This window comes from Chanos chanos, chromosome 1, assembly GCF_902362185.1.
Source record: "Chanos chanos chromosome 1, fChaCha1.1, whole genome shotgun sequence".
NCBI classification, from domain to species: domain Eukaryota; kingdom Metazoa; phylum Chordata; class Actinopteri; order Gonorynchiformes; family Chanidae; genus Chanos; species Chanos chanos.
In genome coordinates this window covers 33,005,943-33,023,798 of record NC_044495.1, presented here as the reverse complement: position 1 = coordinate 33,023,798, position 17,856 = coordinate 33,005,943, and the positions used below count along the sequence as shown (strand labels likewise).

The 17,856-nt window shown below is 41.6% G+C and overlaps 3 protein-coding genes across 3 annotated transcripts in view; all 3 read left to right on the top strand.

The window, feature by feature from the left end:
- The window catches only part of prom1a (prominin 1a), a 47,106-nt gene extending 39,695 nt beyond the window's left edge, over positions 1-7,411 (top strand). Inside the window, exons 21-28 of the mRNA XM_030777949.1 lie at positions 743-796; positions 1,509-1,589; positions 1,727-1,795; positions 2,208-2,297; positions 3,975-4,090; positions 5,110-5,133; positions 5,639-5,707; positions 7,342-7,411. Coding sequence (XP_030633809.1) covers positions 743-796; positions 1,509-1,589; positions 1,727-1,795; positions 2,208-2,297; positions 3,975-4,090; positions 5,110-5,133; positions 5,639-5,707; positions 7,342-7,411 — 573 coding nt within the window. The remainder of the gene's footprint in view (positions 1-742; positions 797-1,508; positions 1,590-1,726; positions 1,796-2,207; positions 2,298-3,974; positions 4,091-5,109; positions 5,134-5,638; positions 5,708-7,341) is intronic.
- A 3,956-nt stretch (positions 7,412-11,367) lies between these two features.
- fgfbp2a (fibroblast growth factor binding protein 2a) lies at positions 11,368-12,510 on the top strand. Its single transcript, XM_030789974.1, has 2 exons — positions 11,368-11,813; positions 12,192-12,510. The coding sequence occupies exons 1-2, from the start codon at positions 11,368-11,370 to the stop codon at positions 12,508-12,510; spliced, it is 765 nt and encodes a 254-aa protein (XP_030645834.1).
- Positions 12,511-14,312: 1,802 nt separating this feature from the next.
- Positions 14,313-14,984, top strand: fgfbp1a (fibroblast growth factor binding protein 1a). The gene has a single exon (XM_030790465.1). It carries the CDS (start codon positions 14,313-14,315, stop codon positions 14,982-14,984), a length of 672 nt encoding a protein of 223 aa, XP_030646325.1.
- Positions 14,985-17,856: the final 2,872 nt, after the last annotated feature.

Below are 17,856 nucleotides of genomic sequence, written 5' to 3'. Positions count from 1 at the left end.
AATGGATTTTGTTCACTTGGTCATGCAGTGATCATGGTCTTTGGGCATGTAAAAACAGCAGGTTGGAATCATCTAGCTGAATTATTCTCATGTGTGTGGACTTCATTCACTATGTCGAAAGCAAAGATTTCTTTCATCCTGACATGATCTAGTTTCAATATGAAGAGCTCAATTTTGCGTTTCTCTCTTAAAAAAATAAATTAAATTGAAATCTTATATTAATATAAGATTTTTAAAGAATGTCTAATGGCATGATTCTCCAATGGTAATACAGAGCGTAGGTTAAAGATATTAAGAGCCATCTTTGTAATGGTCCAAACCATGAACAGGTGTTTTTATACAAAGGATATATTGTTTATAGAGGTTGGTATTTCTGTGCATGTTCTTGTAAATCATACAGTCATTTGTGGTTTCGTACAGGAGGTGCATGTCTGTCAGTCATATTGTGATTTTGCAAACTAAGCATGTCAAACCCCTGGTAGCTCCACTCTCCTGTTCACGTGCAGTATGAGTGTTGCATGCCAGTCAAAAGCATGTCATGACACTTAATATTGTGCATTCACATTATGTAACAACAACAGGTCTAATGTCTAATGTAATTTTACTGGTATAGCGGTGATTACATTCGTCTGTGTCACATCCTATGGAGTCTTGAGGCTGGACATTTCATCTTGCCTGCTGTCAGATGCAAGTTGTATGGGAAATTTATGTCAATACATCTGTCTTTTATATCCCACTACAGAGCTCGCTAAACCAGAGCATCAGTCTGCTGGAGAAAACCACCTCAGACCTGCCTGTGAGCATCTCTCCCTTTTCCTCTTCAGTGTTGAGGGGGTTTTTGTTGTTGTTGTTGTTGTTGTTGTTTTTTTTTAGTTTTATGTCACCAGGTCAGGAAATCTTGTAGCAGAGGCATGGCCTCTTTAAGCAGTAAACAGTCAGAAAACAAGCACCAAATGCACATGCAGTGTAACACGGTAACATGATCAAATGCAACAAGCTTTCAGGTCGTATCAGATCTGTCACTTTATATCTGTCATGGTCCTGCGGCTCTGTGCATTAGGTGACCGAATAAAGAGTGTGTGCATGTACACGTGACTCCAGCAGTTCGCTGTAACCACGGAGTCGTTACAAATCATCAAACATCATTACAGATTTCCAACATGAATAATTATCAGACAATCTATCACACATAATATATGAATACAGTGTATGGACCTCAACCTTACAAATCATGAAACATCATTACAGATTTCCAACATGAATAATTATCAGACAGTCTATCACACATAATATATGAATACAGTGTATGGACCTCAGCCTTACAAATCATCAAACATCATTACAGATTTCCAACATGAATAATTATCAGACAGTCTATCACACATAATATATGAATACAGTGTATGGACCTCAACCTAAACATGTGATACTCTACGCTTGCATCTGTTTTAGAGTGTTAACACGCTTTAATCTTTTGTTTTCATTTCTCCCTCCCATACTTTGATCAGAATAAAGTCAATGAGGTGCTGACTTCCATCAATGAAGCCCAGTACCTGATCTCGGAGAATGCAACTTTTGTGGTTAATCAGGTAATGTGAATTGGCCTACACTTTAGTATTGACCCTGTGTGAGAATCTGTCTTCTACCTCCTGCCATATCAGGAACTATGGTATAGGCTACCAGTTCATTACCAGTGGCTTATAATTGTTTTCTATTCTGTCAACAGGAGGCTGAGAAATACAGGACGACTATCATCGGCTACTTTAGTCAGTACATAGAATGGGTCTTAACTTCTGTGAGTATTAATTTAATAACATGCATGTTAGTCTTAAGAAAAAAACTGTCCTGAGTGTGTCAATTAGCATATAGTTAGCACTGACTGATTTGCCTTTTTAATAGGACTTTGACAAGATACATGAGAGTGCATTCTGTCAAATTCTGTCACATTCTGTCTCCCCTCTGTCTCAAACTGAGAATTAAGCAGAAAAAGTCAAAGTTACACATTAGCTTAAACTGAACCTAATGAATCCCCATTAATTTGATGTGTAAGAGTTAATGTTTCCCAAGAACAAGACTCATCCTTTCTCTCTAGGAGCTGCCTTGTCTAGCCTAATGAATGTGTCACTAAATGAAAGTTCTAAATGACTCCTATTTTGTTCATTCAGTCATTCATGCTTTGATTCATTCTGTCTGTCTGCTCTCTGTAGCTGGCTATGGAGGTGGCTGCCTGCAAACCCCTCAGTAACATGGTTGACACGGCTGAGATTGTAGCCTGCAGCTACGTTCTGGACTCTATGGTGAGAACCATAATAAATGTTCTTTTAGAAACTTCATTAGACAAATCTGTGAAATGCAAATCTTTATAGTTTCTTGAGAAACATACATCTTTGCAGTGTCCTGTAGTGGAGTGTGCTATTTGCAGTGGTACACATGAGCAAACGTGGTAAAAGACTAGAGAGACAAGAGGATCATGAGTTTTGCGGCAGGGTCCACATGTGTTTTAACAGTATAGAATGAGAGAATGAGATTGATTGGAGGTAGATGCTGTTCCCATTGGCAGTGTTCATATGTGCTGGTGTGGGTACGGTATGTTCACATACATGTTCTTTTGGCAGTGGTTATAAAAGTGATGGCTTAGCATGTCAGAGAGAGTGGGATCGAACAGGACCGCCTATGTGTGTGTGTGCGTGTGCGTGTGTGTGTGTGTGTGTGTGTGTGTGTGCGCGTTCGAGTGTGTGGTGAAAGCTCCTGTTGGCTTTGGACAGGAAAGGGAGGAGGGGTTCACGCAGGATGTATGGATGTGTGTGTGTGTGTGTGTGTGTGTGTGTGTGTGTGTCTGTGTGTGTGTGTAATGGCAGGATGTGTATGTGTGTCTCTAATGGGAGGATTGGGGTGCTTAACCATCCACAGGACTCCGTGTACAAATGAAACCCTGTGTGCCTCTAAAACCTCCACAAATCTCACCATCACCCTCCTCCTGTCATTTCTATGGCACCTACCCAGCCAGACCCTGCTATCTGCTGCATGATTAGAGTCATTCTGACCTGCTCTTGATCTTTCTCTGACTGTTAGTAGGAATTAAAAACAGACTTACATAACAGCCTTCAGAACGTCTTGTCTTTTGTGTGTCTGACACCTTCACACACACACACACACACACACACACAGACACACACACACACACGCAAAATGACAGGAAGCTTCTAGGGCCCTAATGAACAGGACTAATTGGTCATTTGACCCTTTGGCTCCTAAGGCCATGAAGCTACAGAGACAGGTCACATGTAGGAAAGATTCTCTCCAACTGCAGCAGGAAATGTTTGCACAGCTGGATACCCAAACGCTTGTTAAAAACATTCAAACATTTTGCGTCAGATGTGTTAGTCGGAGGGCTATACAGGAGGGGCCCAGTCACTGGAGCGTGTTGGGGCAGAGGTCTGTGTGTGGGTAGTCAGGGGAGCACTGTGATTGTCTGATGTCTTTTTCTACATAAGGCCTGTTTAACATGGAACAGTGGCACAGGTAACTCTCTCTAAAGGGGAGAACACAGTTTGACACATGAACTGCTTATGGCATACATTTTATCTGGATTCTCACTGTATACAACTTAAATACATAAAGAACACAACACAGCATGAAAGCCCCTTCTGAGTGTAGTCTGTTGTATCAACTGCTTACCCAAGCTGTAGAAACCTGATTATTAATACACTACACTCTTAATTAAGCCTTTTATGCATATATCAGATTAGGATTTTCCCCAAGAGAAAAGGACATTGACTGTTTGAAAAGAGATGAAAACGTGTTCTGTACCTCTGCCGTGAACTAAATGAACTGTAAGTTAAATTACTTCCAAATAAATACTAAAATGTTATCTTGTGTTTGCTCTGTTTACTGGACACTGATGCTGCTGTGTCGTAACTCAAAGTGTTCCAGTGCCACATGTTGAAACATGTTTTTGATATTGTGTTTTGTAGAACACATTCTGGTTTGGGCTGGGCTGCTCCACACTTTTTCTGCTACCCAACATCATCCTGTCAGTCAAACTGGCCAAGTACTACCGCAGGATGGACACAGAGGATGTTTATGATGAGTGAGTATCTGTACCGCTGCAGCTGATTGGTTCATTGGTTGGTTGGTGGATTGATGGATTGGTTGGTTGGATAAAATGTTGTCATGTTACATTAGTGTAATGCAGTGCATAGACCTGGGTTTGTTCAGATGCTTGATTATTCTAATAGTTAAAAGTCTTGTACCAGTTATGTGGAATTGGAGTCAGATTGGCAAGTGGAAGGTAAAGCAGGATTGATCAGTCAGTGTTTGCAATATCCATACTCTGACATGACCAGTTTTGTGAACAGGTCATGTCAGAATATGATAATGAATATGCTGAACCCAGGCCTGCATTCACTGTGTATCCTTTTTATCTAAGACCAGTAATTAGAAGAGGTAGAGTCGAACTGAGTTAGCAAAAGTGAGTTAGCTTACCAGGAAAGTCACCTCATTTTCACTCGAAGTCTTACTATTGTGTAGTGCAATGCAATAGCTTTCTCCTCTCTTCTCTTCTCTTCTCTTCTCTTCTCTTCTCTTCTCTTCTCTTCTCTTCTCTTCTCTTCTCTTCTCTTCTCTTCTCTTCTCTTCTCTTCTCACAAATTTTTGTGTCCTCTGCTGTATAGCTATATAATTTAGTATACTGTATATAACTTTCTCTTTCTTTTTCTCTTCTTTTTTCCCTGTCTCTCTTTGTTTTTATGACTCTTCCCTGTTTTATTTTTTGTTTTATAGTTCCTCTGTTGCAGGAACTTGGCATTTCACGTTATGATAACCATTCTCACTATTTCTGTCTTCTGCCACTCTTCATTTTCTCTGTCTGGCACTTTGCACTTTAAGAAAACAAAACATTGTGTATATATTGTATATATCTTTAATGTATTTTTCCATTTACCAGTCATTCTCATAAACTTAGCAAAATGAAAGACTGCAATACATCAAGTCACCAAGTGTCTTAAATCATCCATTTGGACATCTGTTTGGACATGTCTGTGATATCAGGCCCAATGGTGCGGATCAATCAGACAGTTAACCTGTTCTGCTTGTCTTGTATCTTTTTAGCATTGACACTATTCCCATGAAAACGTAAGCGAATTTTCTCCCATTTTGTCTACCTTATTCCATCTTCCCCCTCAGCGAGGATTATTAATCATTAACTGAACCGCAGATCTCGTTTTTGTACATAAATGTCTCTGCTAACTCTTTTGGTGCTGGTTTATTAAGCTTATCGCCTTGGAATGCTTCTCTGGTGGAGGTTCTCGCTTGTTTTTGTGTGCTGAAAAAAAATATACCCTTGTTCAATATAAAGGGCTGTTATAATCACCCTGAAAACAGGCATCAGTCAGTCTTTCTGTGACGTTCAATGAAAAGCTATTTAGAACTTTGTTCTTGAGCGATTTTGTACTTCTCTTTATACTCGTCCCCATGCTTTTAGTGGTTGAGGTTTATACATGTTTACACATTCTAACCCCACCCTCCTTCCTGTATGTCAGCACGTCGTTAGCTTCATGCCATTTTCTCTTTTGTTTTTGTTTTTTTGTGTTTGAGTTTGTTGTTGTTTTTGTTTGTTTGATGTACCATTTGCTTTCAGTATGGAAATAAGTAGTAATGGTTATTATAGTGAACTATTTGAAGTTATCAGACTCCCTGTAAAGACAAGGTAAAGAGAAAAAAAAGCTCCCCCATACCCCAAACAGATGTCATTCTAATGACTTGCATGCTTCAGTTTGGCAGGGGTGGGGGAGAAAAGGTTAAAGGAGGATAATGAGGTGTTGTAGGAACACTGCATGCTGGGATAAAGCTAACTTGCGCCCCACACGCATACGCATACGCATACGCATACGCATACGCATACACATACGCATACGCATTCGCATTCGCATACACATACACATACACATACACATACACATACACATACACATACACTCACACACACACACACATACACACACACACACACACACATACACATACACTCACACATACACACACACACACTGTGTAGCTATGTTATGTTCAGTTAAGTTCTTTAAAACTGGGTGTTGGCTTGTGAGCTGAGTGGAGATGTAGCAGTTTACCTCTGGGGGGATGTGCTCGTGCATTCAAGTTGTGTTATTTTAGTTCAATGCCCAAAGCCACACTAACAAACGTTGCATGCTCCAGAAGGAAAAGCATGGAAAACAAGTCAAACTGAAACATCACTGCTAAAGAAGGGTGCAGCTCGGGAGGAAACAGGGTCCCGAGGCACTTGATTTTCAAACGCATTCGTTTAAATTCATATGAATGCAAAGTACATCGCATTGTTACATTCATTTCATTTATACAGTTAGTCACGCTAGAGCAGATTAAAACATGTCGAAAAAAATCTGTCTCAAAAACTCACTTTGTAGATTCTTGTTAAAAGGATTACTTTGTAGATTCTTGTTAAATGAATTAATCACTGTAGCTGTGGTTATCTTGACACTATTTTAAGGTTTCCGGACACTTTCATTTGACAGTGATGTTTTATTTTAACAGCCTATTAATTGCGAATGACTGGATTCCTGTGGCTTTGTTCTGTACAGCATGGCTACTTGCATGTGACTCTGACCTGGTTAACCAGCCGTTGCTCTCTGACTGCCGGTCGTACGCTCCGACTTCATATGTCTAAAGCCTGTGAGTGTGGGCTCTGTTCATGAAACCCTGAAAGAAGAACATTGTGTGAGACCTGTGGGACCGTAAAGCACACAGAGCACATACATGCACTTAAACAAACTGTATGAAAGAGACCTTTTACCTTATCTGTTCTGGCTTCAGCCCAAATTTACAGCTACCCCTACAACCATATGTACCTTCACATACACATTAAGGATATACGCTACATATCCTTTAATATCTGATGCATTTAATATGATTTATGATACTACTGATTTTAATACCTGGAGTAATGCATTTCTGAACAGCTAATGGCCAAAAGTAAAAGCTTTTCACCAAATGCATTACTAAACATTACAAAACATATTCAGTCTGCTTGTGGAATGAAAAGCATTTTGTTTTCATTTGAATTTTTTCATAAAGATACCACCACTGCAGAGTGATCAATTAATTCATTCATTCATGGTGCTCTGGACAGAGATAGCGTATGTTGTCTGTGTGTGGTCGTGTGTGTAGTACGGAAAGCGCCTTGTGACCTGTTCTTCTGTTCAGGGTGATTGGGATCGAAGGACCTGTGGACTCACGGGTGTTTTAATGGAAAGGGTTTCTGATCAATAATCTCTGATGTCTGACTCATCTCTTCCTGTGTGTTTAAAGCATCCCAACTTATGACACCATGACACGTTTCCCGCGGGCCTCAGCGCCCCCCCGCCACGCCGACTGGTGAGAGAGCGACATCAGGCTTGTTTTTGTTTTCCATCGGCTAATGAAAGGTACAGGGTACCCACAGAGGAGTGGCGCCTCACGCGTCTTAAGCATCTTCTTCCTCATTTTCAGCATGCTGTCCATAATCATTCTTTCATTTGTTTTGTTCATCTGTTTTTTTTTTCCCTCTGCCTCTTATCCATTTCAGCTTTGTTTTCTCTAACCTTTGAATTCTTTTTTTTTTTGTTTGTTTGTACCTGTCAGTGCTTCTTCTTCTGTCATTTCGATGCACACAGCTTGAGTCTTGCCGGCCCTTCTCTTCATTTTCTGACGCCTGTTTAGCACAGTGACTCTGCAGAACATCTCTTGCTGTGTGGACTGCTGTTTTTGGAGTCTATAACCAACCACTGGTCTGCTTCACTGCGGCTTGTCTTCGTTTAAATTCAAACATGTCTAACTGCTCGACAAACACACAGTAGCCAGAGCTAGCTGCATGTTTGTTTTTCTAGCCTTTCGAACTTTTCTCACTCTTCATCCTCTCAGTGGGACATTCATTCCCCACTTCATTTATTAATCCTGCTGCTTAATAAAGAAATGCATTAAGAACCACTAATTATATTTCTTCCTAATGTTTCTTCCATCTACTCTTTTTTCAGTACCATTGGAACATGGAACTGAAACTCTCCGGACTGTAAGTTTTACTTTTATTTGTGCAATTGATCTGTAATTACACATACATCTATACATATGAGTCATTGTGTGAACAGACATGTGTAAGAACCGAGTGTTAGCCATTTGTGAGCTTGTCTCTATGGGTGTCTGTGTGTATTTGTATTTCTAATAGTTTTCTCTTCTTCCTGTCAGATCAACACTATTTCCCACATCGTGAACTACTGGCCATGTTCCAGAGAAGGGGCACCATATGGAGGTGGTGCCCACATAAAAGACCAGGATCCTGGGTCCAAGTAACCACCCCCCCCCCCCTTCACCTCTAGCTGAGATTTTATCTTTGTCTTACACTTTTATCCTCTTGTTTTGCACAACTTACGAATCTGCTCCATGGATTTTGCAGAAATTTCAGAGACGTTTTGAATCATTCCACTTCTCAGCATGGTCGTTGTTATAAGTGTTAATTTAACTTTTGGTAGAGTACTGTTTTGATCTCTATCATCCTCTTATCCTGTAACTCAGAGGACAAACCTCACAGAAGGTTTCGATCATTATACTCTCTCTGAAGACATTCCCTCATTTGTCTTTTCTTTTCTTTTTTTTGCCCCAAACACACCAGATTATCTAGTGTTTGAAATTGAAGTCCTTTACTTTTTTGACTCTGAAGTACATCAGAGTTGTTTTGGGAACTCTTGAGACAGTCCGTACCGGGAGACCTCCACGGCCAGAGGCTCTCAGTGTAAAATCTCACTGCTGTTTCTATTCCAAGAGACCAAGCAAAGTAAGACTGACCACCACTGCTTTATCGGCACTGCGCGATGGATTAAAGCTACACTAGTTTTTGTCAAGCGTGCTAGCTGGCATGCTAGTGCTAATTCAATGAGAAAGCCTGAAGTTGGTGTTTGAAGGGTGAATCAATATGTTGCCTTGACTCGACACATCAGGGGAGATTAAAGAATTATCTTGAAGAGCTGATGTGAGGTCAGTTTCTCTAAGTTAAAATCCGGATCTGATCCATAGAAGCTGTCCCCACATCAGCTGTTAAAGATGGCTTCTCCCTAGTGTGTCCAACCACTGTCTTTCATCTTGAGCTGTTGAGGACGTAAAGTACTTTGTAGTGTTAACTTGTCTAATACTTTGCAAGAAGTGTATGACAAATAGAATGTGATTTAGCAGATCTGAATCGGTAGTGATATTCCAAAATGACTTTGCTGACTGTACTAATCCTGAGAGATGATCGGCATATTTTTGGGCTACTGTAGCAAGCAGATCTAAAGAGGAAGAGCAGCTCTTTCACGCCAAAACCCATTTTAATTGTAGGTCTCAGGTGATAGTTTACTGCCTATTTTAACAGTTGTTTTAATGAAATGTTATTTGACATTGCCATTGAAATATAAAGCATGAAAGGGTGAATGTGTGAAATGTCTGAATTGTTTTAGAACAGATTAAATGCTTAAAACAATGTGGAATTACAATCCGTAATGTGAGACTATCCTTGATGTCCGTTTTGAAGTAAATCTACGCATGACTACTTTATGACCGCTATCTTCACGTTTTACCCGATGATGTCATTGAACTCATATGTTTACACATATTGCATCACCAGTTCATTTCTCCTTTGAGAAACCAAGAGACGTGACATCAGGTCCTAAATGGTTTGGAACTAATGTCATAATCTGTCATGACTCACTGTGTCAACGCTGATAGTGAAACTCTTCATATTTTCCAGTTCAGGTAAAGTGTCGCTAAAATATACACCCAGAACAGTCTGTATTGTGTTCCCTCTAAGATCTGTGGGACAAACTCTCTCTCTCTCTCTCTCTTTCTCTCTCTCTCTCTCTCTCTCTCTCTCTCTCTGTAGGTTAGTGGTTAGCCTCACTGGATAGACACCTGGTGCTGAGTTCAGCTTATACAGAGACTCTTAAGAAAGGTCCGAATGAGATCTGTCAGTTAGAGGGCTTTTTGTCTGCGTAGTTGGTGGAAGTCTATGTGCCCTGGCTGAGTTTGTAAAATATTGTGAATAAAGTTTCAAATACAAATGTATTTGTCTGCTGAATTCTTTTTTTTCACATATGAGTCAATATCTCTCTGTATTAAATAAGACTGCCTCACCTCCTCACCCCCATGTATGAATCCTGTACTCCTGAAAGCTGCTGAAGTACTGAGAGAGCAGTAAAAAAAAAAAAAAAAGAGAACAGGAGACGGGGAGAAGAAAGAAACACTTAGCCCCTTACTTGGTGCAGTGCCATGGGGTGCGGGTCTTTGACTAAGCTCAGGGAAACAGGCTCACTCCGGATGTTTACATTACAATCCTGCAACCGTCACAGGGAGCCCCCTTTCTATTCCAGACGGGACTGATTGCTTGGAAAATAAAGACATAAAAGGTATGTGCCAACACTGACCACACACACACAGTCACAGTTTCTCTCTGACATTTTAGACTCTAAATATTACAAATTCCTTCCCTCCTTTTACAAATAGCCATGTTACATCTAAAGGGAAATCATTTCGTTATAAGAACAATTTGAACTTTTCATGATACCCCAGCGCACCAATTACGTGCTTAGTGAATCTTACTACACTCAAACTCAGCATCTCAAATACATGCTCTCCCCAGATGTTCAGACACCACTTTCTCCTTTCAGATGCATTCAATCTGGTCACATACTGAATATGAAGAACAGTTTGTTCTCTGTCCCATGTAAGCTCTTACAAATGCTTTACTCATAGTGTTGACAGCTTATTTCAAAGTGCCAATCATTCACCCAGACAGTGAATAGCTCTGATAGGCGTTCATACAGCAGGGACATGTATGTAGGATGCCAAAAATTCCCCTCAGTTCCTCTACGTGGATGCAGGCCACAGTACACTACTCCCCAACAAGTAACCACTCACCACTGTGCTACATGTATGTTAGGAGTGAAGCACACGAATAGTTGTGGTGTGCTCTCGAGAATTATGTAACATGTGCCAAGAAGCATCAGAGGGGTTTCTTTTCGGCGTGTGTATACAGCCAGTGCTCTCTCAGTCTGCATACGGTGTGTGTGCTCCCATACTCAATTGGTTTCATATGTGTGCCCACTGCTCATTGACAGTCCCCAGACGATCACAGGAGAGGGACGTAAGGGGGCTGGGCCCAAGAGAGGAGGAACATTGCTTGCTTTTTTTTTTTTTTTTTACCTAAATGCACTCTTTGTGTGCAGAGACCATAAATAGTGGAGCACCAACACCCCAGCCTGCAGAAAGTCTCAGCTTCCCGCCTCTTTCTCTCTCACTCTTTGTGGTTGTGCCCACTGCCTGGCTCTCAACATGCAGACTCACGCTGGCGCCCTCGTCCTGCTCACATGCTGCCTCTGGCTGTCAGTGCATGCTCAGAACCAAGACGCAAACCAAGAGGGTTCTGAGCCAGAGCGGCGCAAGAGCGTCTGGGAGGAACCCATTCAGTTTTTGACCAAGGCCAAGGACCAGTGCAGCATGGCTGTGACAGGGCAGGGTGACTTGACCAAGCTACGGATAACCTGCCAGGGCCAAGACAGGGCATACTGGTGCGAGTACCAGGGCAAACCTCAAGTGTGTCGCGCTTACAATAACAACCCTCGGCATTACTTCACCCAGATTATGTGGGACCTACGCAAACTGCAACACGCCTGCCAGGGCCAACGTCAAATGAAACCGCTCATGTGCAAGAGAGCATCTGACGAGGCCCAGATGGTCTTCACCGCGTCCTCCTCTCCCGATGCCGTGCCCAGAGACAAGCCCGCCAGACCGGCCCAGGCCAGACCAGACACCCCCAGGGCTCCCAGTAACAAGCCGGAAGCAGCCAGACCAGCTCAGAGCAAGCCAGAGCCCACAAGACCTGAGCAGGCAAGACCCGAGCAGGCAAGACCCGAGCAGGCAAGACCAGAGCAGTCAAGACCCGAGCAGGCAAGACCCGAACAGGCAAGACCTGGGCAGTCAAGACCCGAGCAGGCAAGACCCGAGCAGGCAAGACCCGAACAGGCAAGACCTGGGCAGTCAAGACCCGAGCAGGAGAGACCAGAGGAGACTAGACCTGAGCAGACAAGAGCAGAACCATCAGAGCAAACCAGACCAGAGCAAGCCAGACCAGCACCAGCAAAGCCTGAGCAAATGAGACCAGAGCAAAAGAGACCAGACCAGCCAAGACCTAAATCAGGAAAGCCCCAGCCAGCAAGACCTCAGCCCTCCAAACCCCAGCCAGCCCGACCTGCCCAGACAAAGCCTGATCAGTCCAGACCAGAGCAGGGGAAACCAGTGTCAGCAAAGCCTGGCCCAAAAAACACCACTCTGAAGAAGATCCTCATACCTAAGACACCTTCACCAAAACCAACCAAGGTAGCACCAAAAGGCGAAGCCAAGAAGATCGCTCAGGAATACTGCTGGCGCTCACTTCAGGGAGTCTGTGCCTACGTCATTGGCTGGTTCAGAAACTAAAGGAAGAGGTAATCTCCACTGTGCTTTTTTCCTCAGACTGATTTAAAACTGGTTAAAGATTTTGAGTTTTAAAATTGTGACCATTTTACACATCACTGAATTATTTGTGGATATTTTGACTTCTTTGTTCCCATTTTCATTATCTTAAAATACACAAATCTCGTGAATGCACTAAATATATATTAGGCTACACAGCTGCCTTCAAATGTCCAGGCTGCTTATTTTGTTTTATGTTCTATTTCACAGGTTATAACTCCTGGTGAAAACAGCTTGAAAAGTCTGATGAAAGCAGTAGCTGGTGTTGTGTTTTTTTCTGTCAAGAGGAGAGTGACTAAGGACCAGAAGAAGACGAGCATGAGTGTCTTCTCTGATTGAAAGACACTAAAGGGGTTCAGGTCAAAAGCCCCTCCCCTCCTGTATATTGTCACGCATTGCAATTGTACAGAATGTGCCATTAAAACCTGTACCTCTGTGAATAGAGCCTATAGTACATAATTCTATTTGAATGAAGTGCTTCTTTTGCATCGCTATGACGACTGATTTGTGTACTCTCCAAATGTGATATATTGTAGGATCAGAACGACAGATTTTTTTTTTCTGTGTATCTTTACACTTTCAGATGTTCAGAATGATGTATTGTGGAGACAGGGTGTCTGAATCTTTGTTTGGTCTCAAATTGTTTAAGCATTGTTAAAGAACATTCCAGAAGCTTTGGGGTTAACTTAAAAACTCAAAGGGCAGATAACCATCAGAGTGTTTCTGTAAGACTTTGTACAGAATGTACTGTGTTAAGCCCAGATAAGGACTTTACACCTGTAAAGTGGAATACTCTCAGTTGTCAGTTGTACCACTGTTTCCCTCAAACAAAATCTATCAGTATATGAATGTGTACTTGTGTATGCTAAGAATAAAGTTTGGTTTTTGATATCTGTCTTTTCATATGTATATGTGTGATTTTGGAAACCAACTCTTTAAGTTGTTATTGTTTATTGTTGTTACTTATATCATTGTTGTTAGAGCTTTTGTTTTTTTTTAATCCGGTAAACCTCAAGGCTGCAACTGAGGGCAGCAGGAGGTGCTAGTGTATTTAAAAGAGGACCTTGGAGAGAAATCTCTGCGCAGCGCAACCGGTGCGTCTCGTTTCCAGGTTGTTGTCTGTTACTACTGTTACTACTAACAACTGCTTGTAGTTATTACTCCATCTTTGAGCATTCGTTTCCCATCAGTCAGTTTTTATATTTTCATTTATATTACTGTCACCGTGCAATATTGCATTGCAATCAAGTGTGTCAATTTTTATATAAGACTCCTAAAAGAATGTGTTCATATTACAATAACTTGACACGTGAAAATTTCACATAGAAGATAGACGCATGTGATCAGAAAACGTCAACTGTCAGACATGCCGTAGCTTATCAAATTACCGTATCAAATTAACATTCCTATTTAGGATTATCCTACCATTTATAGAGCGGTGTGTGTGTGTGCAGCTGGAATCCAAATGCTTTGTAAAAACCAAGAGGGTTGGTACAGGAGGTGTATATATGCGCGTGTGCTGTCGGAGTATAAATAGCCTTCAGGTGTCCCAGTGGAATAAAACTGACTTCAGTCACTCTCATGTACACTTTCAGGTAGGTTTAATTGTTAATCTGTATATTTCAGTCGTTGATTGTCAAATTAATTTAAGTGTGTCCAACCAGCGTGTACCGGAATAATTTATACTGCACAAATGTTTCATACTCAGTTTTCCATTCGATATTTTCATCTCTTCATAGGCTTTTGCATAAAAATCACAGGAGAAGATGATGTGCATTAAAAATGTCGTGGTGGTACTGATTGTCGCTTGCATAGCACAGCAGCTTTGGGAGGTCAACTGCCAGGAGGGCAAAGGCCGAAAGGGACGTAACAACGGAAAGGAGAAAGGTCGCGGACGAAAGGATAATTCGTCTCCTAAACCATCGGCACCCTCATCTGTTCGCAGTGACAGCGGACCGAAGACTTCTAGTGGGAAAGGTGTTTTCAAAGGTAGATTTTCCAAAGATAAAGCACAATGCACCTGGGTAGCCACGGGTGAAGACGTTTTTGTACTCGGTGTCAACTGCAAAAAGGAGACGGAGAGTTTCGACTGTGAGTACGTAGCGAAACCCAACGCATGCCCCCAGTACGCCTCCAAATCTAAAACTTACTGGAAACAGATTGCCCGCTCTCTGAAGAAACAGAAGAGACTGTGCCATGACGCGACTTCGTTGGTTAGAGCCGGTATGTGCAGAAAAGCCCCCAACGATGCACACTTCAAACTTAACGTTGCCCCGTCCGCACAGGTCGCGAACCCGCAGTCCCAGTCAACTCAGTCGAGCAGCAAACTTTGTCCTGAGCGGGTTGATAGACAGAGATTGGCTGCGGAGTATTGTAGTAGCTCATGGTCATCGCTTTGCACCTTCTTCTTCTCAATGATAGAGAATGAGGATTGTTAATCGGTAATGTGAGTTACGTGCCTGTTAGAATACATCTCTTTTGTCGAAAGACTGGAAGTGATGACTCGTTGCTAATCCTCAAGGGAACTTTTGTATTTGGAAATGCAGTTAATAGACTACGTGTATTTTGATGTATAGCGAGAGAGAGTTAGTGTACATATGAAAGTAAGATGTTTTGATACATGCTTTGCAGTGCATCTAACTTTTCCCCTAAATACTGAATGATTTAATTATTTTGTATATAATAAACAAATGTTTTAATAAAGTGATTTTTCACATTTATATTTGTTCTTGTTCTATTCCGATTATGCAATGTGACTTTTTTCTTCTACAGTAGACTTCATAATATTGTCCTCTGAACAATTGGTTAGATCCAGTCCTTGAAACTTTGTTCCCTTGCATTTCAGTATCACAAGACAGTTAGAGACAAATTTCTACCTGTGAAACAAATATCTAAAATCCTCAACCAATCAGAGATATGTGGTGGTTGGTTAAAACAGAATGACAACTTCTGCTACTATGACACCTACTCCTGCCCCTCTCACACACACACACACACACACACACACACACACACACAAATTCCATTCTCTGCTCATCACTGTTCTCAGCAAATGCCTCATGAACATTCAGAAAGTGCCCAAATTCCTAAACATACTGCTGCACCTGAGAACAGCTGATTTTGTGGTGCCTCTGTAAATGAGCAGACATGGATAGAGAGGTTGAGCTCAGCTTTAAAACAGCTCCAACTATACTGAGTCAAATGCTGCAGCTTGGTAATACTTTGAAAAAAGTACTTAACATGGTCCTTCGATAACTCATTTTATTCACATAAGTATAAACCTTTCTTCCTGTTTCCCCATACATTCTGAGTTCCCTGGCCATGCATGATTAGATTCTAATGCCCCTGACCCAGTTCCTCTGCTGTGAAATTGCTCAGATCCAAGCAGCTAATATTCATTGTCCAGAGAAAGAGAGCGAGAGAAAGAGAGAGATCTACATAAGTGCATTACTGAGTGCCTATGTGGGTTTTTTGTCTTTGTTTATGTTTTTTTTTTTGATGGCTCTGGTAAGCATTTTAAGAGTCAGTACTATCATTCTCCTCTCAGACTTCAAATGAACCACCAATAGTCTGGCAGTAAGTCCAGAGTTCAGACTTTCAAAGTACAACCAGGGGTTGATCTGTTGGTCCTTAGTGATGGTAAACTGACTTCTGTTTTGAAGTCCGTGTTTAACCAGACAGACATGAGTTGGAGGTTGTCAGTTAAAGTCTAGTCAGGGGTCAGGAGCGGATGGACCTCAGTCCTTTGAGGTTCAGGCCTCTCATTTCCTTAACTGAGCCATGGTATTTCTACCAAGAGCTTCTTGTGGTAAAGATATTCTATTCGTTTTTTTTCTCTACAACAATCTTTCTGTGCAGTGTGAGCAAAGCCACAGCAAACGACAAAATTCACAATGTTCAGAAAGACCCAGCATAACTCCCCAAAGGCAATGGATTCAGAGAATGTTGTGCTGTTGTTACTCTGAAACTTACAGGTATTTTTTTTTTGTTACCTCAAGGAAAATACCTCAGTGACACACACTCTCATCCAAGGACACCCTTGCTTTGCCCTTTGACACACACACACACACACACACACACACACACACACACACACACACACACACACGCACATAAACACACAGTCACACAAACAGAATATTTGAATAGACAATCTTCTTGTAGTTGTCTGCAGTCTTTGAGCTGCCTTCTTGTCACATTCTCTTCACATTGACTGTAGGATTGCTCCCTGAACTCTTTGGCCTTTTCTTTAAGAGTATGTCTCAGACATGCATATACACGAGCTCTGGCTCTGTCAGCTGAATGGGCAAACTACTCCATTCCTGTTTCTTACCATTCTGGGAGAAAAACAATAACTTGTTACAGATATGTACCGAAGAGCTTTACAGGACCCTGCTTGCTATCAGTTAAATTCTAATATTTACACTGTGGCTGATCATGCACTAGTGCATTCATGACTTTAAATGGATATAAATCCCACACACTCTACAAATATGCTCATACTTCCATGGCTTTGGTGGCTCTTTTTGTGTAATTGAGCTGAGAGCAAAGCAATCCAATGACAGTTAATGATTTAATAATGATAAAAAAAAGACCTGCCTCCTCTTACACTGACATTCTTTTACAGTCCCCTCCTCTCGTCTCATTCTTAGAAGTGCTGAACATTTTTTCTTCATTTAGAGAGTCATGCAACCTTTAAGGATTCACAATAAGTGTCCTGTGCTCCATGTAAGAACTATTGCGTTTGTGTGTGTGTGTGTGTGTGTGTGTTTTCAGCATAGAGAGAAAGAACTGACTCTGAAACATTTAGCATTGTGTTAATGACAGATCTCCCCACTGCAGTAGCCCAGCATGCCTCAGGGTACCTTAAAGCCATACATCTGTTACACGCTGTAAGCTGGGATTAATGAAACTAGCAGTGAGTCTTGCATTCCTGTCGTAACTATGCATTTCTGAAAGGCCCTTGGTGTAAGCAGTACAGAAAAGCCTCACAAGGCAGCCAGTCTTTATATCAAACACTGTTAAATGGAAAATCTTAATCATTGTGGCATCAGACCACAAGAAACATCTCCCGCTGTGAGGAAACAACATAGGTGTTTCAAATAGAAAAATTGTTATTTCTTTTCCCTCCATGTAGCATGATACTCCTCAGTCTTTGTTTTATGTGTGATCTCACCGCATCCACACAGCTCTGTGGTAAATGCTGGACTTCACAGGTGATATGGTGTGCTACTCATGACACTGTACCATCGTGTACTTTCCCTCTTGACCACTGTTCAGCTGTTATCAGTGCTCTGTCAGAGAACTGCC